This window comes from Phoenix dactylifera, chromosome 12 (assembly GCF_009389715.1).
Source record: "Phoenix dactylifera cultivar Barhee BC4 chromosome 12, palm_55x_up_171113_PBpolish2nd_filt_p, whole genome shotgun sequence".
NCBI classification, from domain to species: domain Eukaryota; kingdom Viridiplantae; phylum Streptophyta; class Magnoliopsida; order Arecales; family Arecaceae; genus Phoenix; species Phoenix dactylifera.
This window is the reverse complement of record NC_052403.1, coordinates 7,108,077-7,118,286: the sequence shown is the minus strand read 5'-3', so window position 1 is coordinate 7,118,286 and position 10,210 is coordinate 7,108,077. Positions and strand designations below refer to the sequence as shown.

General features: G+C 37.4%; 1 protein-coding gene and 1 non-coding gene across 2 annotated transcripts; one reads left to right on the top strand and one right to left on the bottom strand.

Moving 5' to 3' along the window:
* Positions 1-2,567: 2,567 nt before the first annotated feature.
* Positions 2,568-9,822, top strand: LOC103697915 (amino acid transporter AVT1C-like). Its single transcript, XM_008779857.3, has 11 exons — positions 2,568-2,857; positions 4,279-4,571; positions 5,696-5,910; positions 6,030-6,053; positions 6,164-6,344; positions 6,441-6,660; positions 7,567-7,702; positions 7,903-8,065; positions 8,384-8,427; positions 8,524-8,586; positions 9,227-9,822. Exons 1-11 carry the CDS (start codon positions 2,652-2,654, stop codon positions 9,323-9,325), a joined length of 1,644 nt encoding a protein of 547 aa, XP_008778079.3. The 5' UTR covers positions 2,568-2,651; the 3' UTR covers positions 9,326-9,822.
* Positions 4,179-4,259, bottom strand: TRNAL-CAG. Its single transcript has one exon. It is a non-coding gene; the product is annotated as a tRNA-Leu (tRNA).
* Positions 9,823-10,210: the final 388 nt, after the last annotated feature.

Here is a 10,210-nt window from a genome sequence, read left to right as displayed (position 1 = left end):
AAGGGTGATAGCGGAGGCGACATGAACTCACTGAATTGGCACAGCCGCAGCTCCTGTCCCCTGCACTGGCTTTGCCAGTTCGTTGCACGCCATTCCTTACCTGCTCCAGAACTCTTCATTATCCATATCTACGTTTTGTTTGTTGGTTTGCTCTGGTTTTGGTACTGGGTTGGGAGATGGTTTGGAGCCTGGGGCTTGAAGTAAATTTAATTTACACAGGTCTGCCTCCAAATGGAGTGTAGGCGCTTTATTTATCTGTCTATTCATCTTTCTGCACTTTATGTTAACATTTTGAAAAAAAAAAAAGTTGAAGATTCAAAATCAATGGTAGAATATTCAAATTCAAGATATAAATTATTGAATATAATCTGCACTAAAAAGATGCATAAAAACTAAAATTTATGTGCTTTCGTAGCCTCTAACATGATCGTCAAGTAGGTATCGGCATGGGTAATTTTAATAATATGAGGCTATGTTTTATTATGATTTAATCATCAAAATTTAAAGAATTTAAATTTACCTATGTTTTAAGATGCATAGATCATGATTCACAAAATATGTTTTAATTTACATGCTCTATTATGTATTTTTATTATCCTAGCATAATTGATACTGTTATTTTTTGTACAGACTGAATGCATAAATTAGGGACCAACAAAAATATAAATTTTATTTTTTTAAAAAAAATTAAAGTGTATATCATGTTCAACATTTGGATTTTCAATTTGAATAGCATGTCATTGATTTTAAAATCATAACTTATATATATATATATATATATATATATATATATATATATATATATATATATATATAAAACCTCATTAGAACTTTCAGAGTTTACGATTAAATGCAACACCATGAGGAAAATACATTAAACCAATGAGAAAATTATAGGTCCATACGACCTGTTAATGCAGTGAAGTAGCATAGGTAATCCATATTTTGCTCTTAATACAAAAACATGGCTATCACCTATTTTTCATCCATTGCATCACTTCTCCCCTTGCTTGAAAGGTAACGTCATCAAACTTGGAAGGACGGATGGATAATACAAAGCAACATTACTATATAATACACCTACCTATTTCTAGTTCCAGGAAAATCATTAAAAAAAGTATAAGAAACAATAGATGGTTTATATGGTTCACACTTTGTCTCAGGAATCAGGATAATATATTAATTGTTGATGAAATAGCTGATAATGTATTAATTTTTGTTGAAAGGATAAGATGGATTATCATGCACATGAAATTGTTGATAATGCATTAATTGTTCCTCAGGATCTGTCTCATATTTGGATTCAGCAAGCATTTTCCTTCTACTTCCTCAATTTATATATTTTACAATTACTCTTGTATAATTAGGGATGATAATGGAGCGAGCTAGGCTAGGTCAAGTAAGGGCAACAACATATAAAATATATCTTGACCCATACCAGAAATAACTTAACCTGATATTGGGTCAAGACCCATCGATCCATAGCCATCTATGGGTCATTTTGGGTTATCTATTTGATCCTAATGTAATTTATTTTTGCCAGACTCAATCCCTCTAGAGCTAAGTTAACATGTCAAATCCAATCCATAAAATTTTCATTGGCTAATTCTTAAAACGATTTACATAATTAGAATTAAGAGAAATCAATCATTCAATAAATTCTCCTCTAAAATTGTAACTTAACCTAACCTAAATTGTTTTGGTCCAAAGTAGAACTCTATTCTTATAATCCAAGTTGAGACAAAATTCAGTTTCAAACTCGACTCGCTTGTAATTTGAGTCAGAAAATTTGACCCATACCCAGCCCTAACTAAAATTTCTAGACCCTAACTAGTTGTACCACCCCTAAATCAGCTTCTTATGGCTAACAACATTCCAAACCTTTTTTTTTCTTGGATGTAAAAGGCCAAAAGGCCTAGGACACATACGACCAATAATAGACCAGAGGAGAGGCTTTTTTTTTTTTTTTTTGTGGGGTGGTGACTCAAGTGGAGTCCTGGATGATGCTAACTTTTGGAGACATGCATCCTCCTCCTCCTCCTCCTTCTTCTTCTTCTTCTTCTTTTGGTACATTGCATCATTTTAGAAATGCCTGATAGACCCATTTTTAGGCCAGATTTCTATCAAATGAGTGCTAATTATTGCCGAGACAGCCTAGACTTTATTTTACTTTTCTTTCTTTTTCGAATACGTTAAGATCCTTCCATGCTAAGAGGAGAAGCAGGCGCTGTAGCCTGTAGGACTCCTATAATTAGGGCATCACCAAATCACCAGTACGACACCCACGTAATCCGCACCCAGATCTGGGGCCCACTGGAGCCAAGCCTCGAATGTGGGACCGAGGTCAACACAACCAGCAACACTGCGACATGTGTACTGGAGCACGGAGTCGTCGCCACCCAAACCGCATCAATGGGTGCCTGCGAGCACGATAGCATGCAAGAACGGGAGGTCCAGGTGGCATGGCTTTCCTTTCACGTCCCTCTTTCCCTCTATCTTTCTTCTTTCCTTTTCCACCACCTCTGAGAAAAATAAATCAAACCAAGAGACCGTCCACTGTTCTTTTGGTTCTACCGTGTGGCAAATATTTTGTTGTTAATTTGTTTTGTGGGGAAGAGACAGCGATCGAGCAGAGGTGAGGTGTGGGCGGAATGAAGCCAGACGAGGAGATGGGGCCGGACTACCGGGGTTTCGAGGTCGAGACGGACGACGAGGACAACGAAGCGCAGCAGCACGACGACTGCCCCCACTCTTCTTCCTCCTCTTCGTCCTCCCCCTCCGCTCACTCGTCCTATTATTCCCGACATCATGCAGGAGAGCCCTGCTCTTATCAGCCCAGTTGGCCCCAGAGCTACAGGTCCTCTCTACTGTCTTTTTCAGAAATTATCAGGTGGACTAGATCCATCGTATATCTAGAATGAAATGAATCTACCTGATATTTTTATTCTAGGATGAAATGAATCCACCTAGTGCAATCAGTGGTGGTAGATACAAAGAATTCTTGTCGCCGGACCTCGAGTCTAGAATATATATGTCTAGACTCGATGGAAGAATATGTTATGTATAAATATAGGGTATCTTTTATGTATTCGAATGCATCTTCTGAAGAATATGAAAAGATTGGCTATTTGCTACACAGGAGATGCACCGGATGGCAGAATCAGGAATGGCAGGGAAAAAATATAAAAGATTAGTATCTACGGTTTTTATCTCCTTCTCTTGCATGAGAACTGATAAAATATATGGGAGATATATGGATGAGATCAGAATACTACTCTAAGGGAGTATCGATGTAGGAGTATTCACTTTTTGGACAGTGATAGATGGTAACTGGTGAGCCTATAAAAATGCTAGTGAAAAAATCTTCTCAAATATTAAGAAAAAAAAAATCCTTATTCTTCTTTTCTAGACTTAAATAATAATAGTAAACTCTTTAGTAGATTAGAAAAGGAATGAAAAATTTCCTAGAGAAAGATGGTAGATTATAGGAGATTTTACAAAAGAAAAATCATATTCTTCTCACATTTGCCAAGATGGGCCGCCTTTTTCTTTTTGTCCTTTCTATTTTGGACTTACTATTATGCTCCTGCCTATCCTAAGATTAATAATTACATTTACATTAATCAATCATAGTTACTAGTAACGAATGATCATATTATAAAAGTTGGTAACCCTAACTATGATGGAAATGAGAAAATTGTTTAGTAGAATTTTAAACATTTCACTTCCTAAAATAGTGAGGCTCTTTGTTGTAAATTCAATAATGAAATATTTTTTTTCATAAAAATTCTTTTGGATTGTAGCTATCGAACTCATTGAGAAGATTTTGCAAGAAAATGTAAAAACATTTATCAAAGTTATAAAAGTTGATTGAGGCTATTTTTTTGTAAGTTCAATAATTCAGCAAATTTTTAATGCAAAATATTTTACATTATAACAATAAAATTAATCATAAAATTTTGGGGTAAAAGGAGGACTAATAATAGAGGTCATGGAAAACATTTTGAAAAAAATATACCAACAACAAAAACAATTATATGTCAAGAATGAACCAATAATAAAACTAATGAAAAGTTTTGAAAACAGAAAAATAAAGATTTGGGAAAATAAAAAAAAATAAAGGATTTGGAAAAATACCGAAAAAGTAAAAATAATGAAATTTAAGGAAAAAAATCATTTGTCAAGAATGGGATTCGAACCCATGCCCTTTCGGACCAGTACCTGAAACTGGCGCCTTAGACCAACTCGGCCATCTTGACATTTGATTTGATGTTGCAGGCAGTCTCTTGATATATTGGCCAGCGTTCCTTCACCCAACGTTGGGTTCATGGCGGGGTCCAGCTTGGTTCGGGCGGGCAGCTCTTTCTTCAGGTGTTCGACGCTGGCCCCATCAGCACCAGAGGAGGTGCCCTCTCTCACCAAGCCACTCATCTACCCCGGCTCGGACCATCCTTGGCCTCCACCCTATGCTCCCCTCCCTTCCACTCCATCAAAGGGTTCCTTCGGTGCATACTCCTACCGTGACTTGCCTCCCTCACCACAGTGCTCTACAGCTCAAGCAATCGTCAATGGTATAAGTGACACAACCGACCTCCTTTAATCATGTCTTTGCTCTATATGTTACCATCCTATGGTTTTTCTTATATTCGAATGGATTGCATATAAGCCTCAAGGTATGCTCTTGAGCACAATGCACTACTGCGTGTGCCGCCATGGAGATGAGTATGTATGCAAGCATGCACGCGTGCTTGCTCGTATGTTAATTGTGAACAGTGATTGAGATGAAAAGAGAGAGCAAACATGAACGAAAATGTTGCTTTCTTTCCCTCCTAGTTTTTTTTTTTTTTTTTTTTTTTTGTTGAAAAAAAAAGGGGTAGGGGGGAGGAAGGGACAAGCCCACCCCCGCGTAGCAGCCCCCACTGGGCCCCCGCCCCGCCAGGAGAATGTTCGATGCGGGCAGAAATGGCCGTGTGTTGGGCACCCCGACCGGTTTTACTCATACCCTCCCCACCCGTGGGCCCGGCTCAGCTACTCCTCTGAGCTCTGGCTCGAGTCCCACGTGTGAGTACGTCACACCCGGCACCACCCCGGCTACTAGCGGTTCAAGAGCGGTCCTACACCACAAGTCCAAGCAGTGGCCAAAGTAGTAAGCTCTAGTCCACAATTTAATCGTCGCCACAGCGATTCGAACTTGGGACCTTGTGGTTAGAATTGCTGCCCAGTACCACTAGGCTACCACCTTGGTTCAGATCTCTCTTTTCTGCAGGGTTGTCTTGGCCAAAAGTTCCGTACCAATCAATAGTTTTGAGTCAGGTTGGGACAACCCATAACAAAATTTCTCCGAAGAATCCAATGGAACATGCTTTGATCCATATGATAACTGAGAATCAGATATAGAATGGAAAAATTTGGTGACTGGTGTTATACGAACTAGAAGAAGACAGGGTTGCCTTTTCCTGCACAACTTCGATCTCTATTTTATCCATATATGTATCTAATTTTTATTTGAGTGATTCTATTTGATTGTAGCACATGGTACTTAGTTTTAAACATTAGATAAGTAAATCCACTCAAAAGAACCACCAGCCTAAAACCTACAAGAATTTTGTTTATTCATGCAAGTGCATGGCTAACTTTGCACTAGCTCCATTTTGTGCCATATGTTCATCTGGTTGAAAATGTGTTTGTTCAACAGGAATTAATGTTCTATGTGGAGTTGGAATCCTTACAACCCCTTATGCAGTCAAAGAAGGTGGATGGTTGGGCATGCTGGTGCTGTTTGCATTGGGTGCCATCTCATGCTACACTGGGGTCTTGCTAAAGAGATGCTTGGATAGCTCCCCAGAGCTCCAGACATATCCTGACATCGGACAGGCGGCATTTGGAATGACCGGTCGTTTATGGATATCAGTATGTTTCTTGACCATCGAACTGTTAGATGTGTTTAGAGTTTATAAGACTGAAGATTTTTGTACCACCATCACAGAAACTTGTGTGATTTTGCTAACTGTTTTACTTGCTTGATGCAGATAGTCCTTTACCTAGAGCTTTATGTAAGTAAGATGTTTTCAGAAATCTTCCATCTTTCTACTCGTTTCCTGCCATCTAGGCATACTCTTTTCAGTGTAAAAGCAATCAGTGTTGCCTCTCTTCTTCTATGCAGGCAAGTTGCGTCGAGTACATAACTCTAGTGGGTGATAGCTTGTCATCATTGTTTCCCCATGCCCATGTAAATTTCATGGGGGTTGATTTGAGTTCTCACCAGCTCTTTGCTGTAACAACAGCCATCATGGTTCTTCCAACAGTGTGGCTCAGAAACCTTGGTTTGCTGTCCTACCTTTCAGGTGATGCTCATTGTGAATCCTTTTAAGCGTTCCAGATCAGTATCAGATCTTTAGCAGCCAGTTTGAGTCATAAACGTTCGTGAGTGCTTGTTTCAGCTGGTGGTGTGATTGCAACTATACTGGTTGTGATCTGCTTGCTTTGGGTGGGTGCGGTGGATCGAGTCGGGTTCCATCCAGGTGGGACTGCATTGGATCTTGCAAACCTTCCAGTGGCAATTGGGTTATATGGCTTCTGCTATTCAGGGCATTCTGTTTTCCCAAACATATATTCTTCTATGAATATACAGGCACAATTTCCAGCAGTTCTGATTTTCTGGTAAAAAATAACAGTTATTATTTGTCATTTTAAATTTTATCCGAAAGCTCTAGACTTCCAGTGGATGCCACTATGTTACTGTCTAAGATTCAACAAAACGAAATATCTACCCAAATCAACGACTAAACATTGTTTCTTGGATCTTAATATGGCATAGATGTGGGCTTTTGAACTGGTTGCAAAGAATTTACTATATACATGATAATGGCCTGTTGCCATTTTGAAGCATGGGAAGTCATATTCTGATAATTTAGAATAAAATGGTTTGATTCTTCAATAAACAAAGTGAATTTATCTCCGTGATCAATTTGTTCTTGCTTAAAAGATTACAGATATAAAGAACAATTAGTGAGGCATGCAACTTGAAACATCACCACTTCTTGATGAACACCAAGAAAAAAAAACTGTTTAAACTGCAAAACTACATTTCCTTGCTGAATCATTTTCCTTTTCCGCCCTAAAGGGCTTTTTTGCATTAGTTCAAGCTAATGAAACATTCTGTATTGCATGTGCAATACATTCTTTCGATGGAGGTTTTATGGTGGATCCCTAACACTAGATGTTAAAAAAGCATGCCTATATTAGGATCTGTAATTAGTAGTGATGTCTTTAGCCAACAGTTGATTACCATATAACAAAATTATATACTTATGAAAAATCTTAACCTTTTGCATCTATTTTTCACAGCTTATCTGATTTAGTTGTTTGAGATGATGACAATACACACCTCCAGTATTTCGATCTTGTCAATACGTTCCTCTATAATCCTCAGTCAACATTTTACTTATGTGCATAATTATCTGATTCAAGAGACTCTCTCATGATAAATTTTCTAATAATATATATATATCATCTTTTCATTGTCTTATCATTAATGATTGCTCTGTTGTCACTTTCTTGGTGCAGTTTTGCCCTGTGCACCATTCTGTATGCTGGGGTAGCGGTGGCAGGTTTTCTGATGTTTGGCGAGTCTATTAAGTCTCAGTTTACGCTAAATATGCCTCATCAGTATCTGTCCTCTAAAATTGCTGTTTGGACTACGGTATGAGCAACAACCAAAATAAGATTTAGTACATGAAGCATAGGATGCAATGCTCGGTTAATCTGAATATATAACCATCGTGAACTGACCTGCTTAACTCAACCTATAAAATTTGGCACATTTAAAATTGATTGAGGGACTGATTGTTCTTCGCAAACTACTTTCCAATAACAGGTTGTGGGTTTGTTTTTGGCCTGTAGGTTGTAAATCCTCTCTCGAAATACGCCTTAACTATGACTCCAGTTGCATTGAGTCTAGAGGAGCTTTTACCTTCGACTGAACAATCTCATTTGGTTGCGGTGTTGATTAGAACAGTTCTGGTTTTCTCGACATTGTTCGTGGCGCTATTGTTTCCATTTTTTGGTGAGAATTTCCTTCAGTAGTATTCTTCCATTTCTGTAATGCACTTGTATATGGTGTTTACATATTATATCCTTAGGTTTGTGAACTGTTTTAACTTCCCTTAGATATCTGAACATAACTATTAACAATTTCATTTTTATTTAGGGCTGCATTCTCCATCAATATAGCACTTCCCAAATCCTATTAACTTTGAATTTGAAAGTAAATGCCTAGCTTTTTGAGTACCCTAAATTGCTTCTGTCCTCTAGCTGTTACACATGCTAGTATGTTATACTTCTGCTGCTAGGAAGCATAAATGTTTCTTGCTTTGAATTGCAGGATTTGTAATGGCATTGCTTGGATCTGTTTTCACAATGTTAGTGGTAAGCTTTTCATTAGGGCAGGCTTATTATGCTTTAAATTATCTCATTATCAGAATCTGCTCAAATATTTACTACACTCCGTGGCTGCCATAGCAGGCTCTTATTTTACCGTGTGCATGCTATCTCAGCATTCAGCGCAGATCAGTAAATTTTACACAGGTAAGAGAATTTATATATTTTATCTCATTGACATAATCTAAAGCATCACTATAAAAATTATCTTAAAACTCTTAATCGTTGCCGCTGTCTCTCTCTTTTGTCAGACATTGAGTCGTAACAAGCGTGCTCTAATATTTTTTTGAAAATATGAGCATTGCTATGTGATTATTCCTGTGGAGGTATCTTCTTAAAAGTTAAAGTTTGTATTCAGATGGAAGTCAGAAATTATATGTAGGAAAATAATTAAAAGAAAATTTTGCTTCACGATGCTTCTAAATAGATGCCTTGGATACATAATTTTTGATATTTGTTTCCCCTACATAGAATCTTAGATATTTTTCCATAAACCATATATGCATATCAAAAATTTATCATGAATAGCCATGCATTGATATGCAGCTTGAAAGCTGATGTATCGTCTGGCTATCAGAAATTACCATTTTCCAAAAACACCAGAAAACAAACAAGTAGAGCATCAGTGAAGTTCATGGAAATATAAATTGTAAAAAAAATACCGAGCTCATAAGCTTAGCCATTCTAGAACTAGTAACTTTAAATTTCTGTTGATCGTTCATTTTATAGCTTGACGAGCACTATAATTCATAAACATTATCAAGTTTTTCCTACATTTTGTATTCAGGTTTTTGTTTGCATTTCAATTATCATGGTGGGAGTGGTATGCTCTTGCTTTGGTTCATACAGCTCAATCAAGCAGATACTTGACCGTAAAGGGCATTAGGTTCCTTGCAAGCATTTATTTTATTCATTCAAGTGCTGAAGCGGGCCAAAGTTCCGAAGCTGTCAGCGGCAGGCCAATAGCAAATAATATAAATGAATTAGCACCAATCAAGTGGTGATGGACCAAATGGAACAGATAAGCCGCTTGATCTGTATGCTCTTTTCATGCAAATCCCGTGAATGCGATTCTTCGATCCTGTATACCAGTTTTCTAATGATGCAGGAATCAGTTTCTTCAAGCTTGTTTAATATTTGTATTCATACTAGAAGTATATAAGTCATCCGTTGTAGCAAAAAAAAAAGAAAAAGCAGCAGCTTGTCCAACATATCCATGCACCTTTTTGATCAAGTTTCGTTGTAGCAAAAAAAAAAAAAAAAAAAGGCTTATCTAGCATATCCATGCACCTTTTTGATCAAGTTTCGGTTTTAAGCACCTAATGTTATTCTTCCAAAGATGTTTATATCATGAATGAGAGGCACTTCAATATTGAACATATAAATCTTGAATGTTTACTGGTTGATATGGGTAAAATACTCAGATTGGTTCATTAAGATAGCATGAACCAACCTTTATTTTGCCTGCTTATAGATCTTATTACCTTCTTAGATCTTTTCTCTTTCCTACATTAATTTGCATACCTATAATCGAGTCACCAACGACACTATGACCAATTTCTTTTCCAAATATCTCAATGTGCAAGAAAGATTCACCTTCCTTTGAGTGAATCCACCTTTGCATCATTCATTGCTGGCTTTGTGATATGTAATCAATGGATGGAAATATAGACTTCGAAGCCCTTCGAGATTTGGGTGGCGGGCAATCCAAAGGTGGATTCGTGTGAAGAAAGATGAATTAATTAATCCTTCTTTTGCGCAAAAGATACAA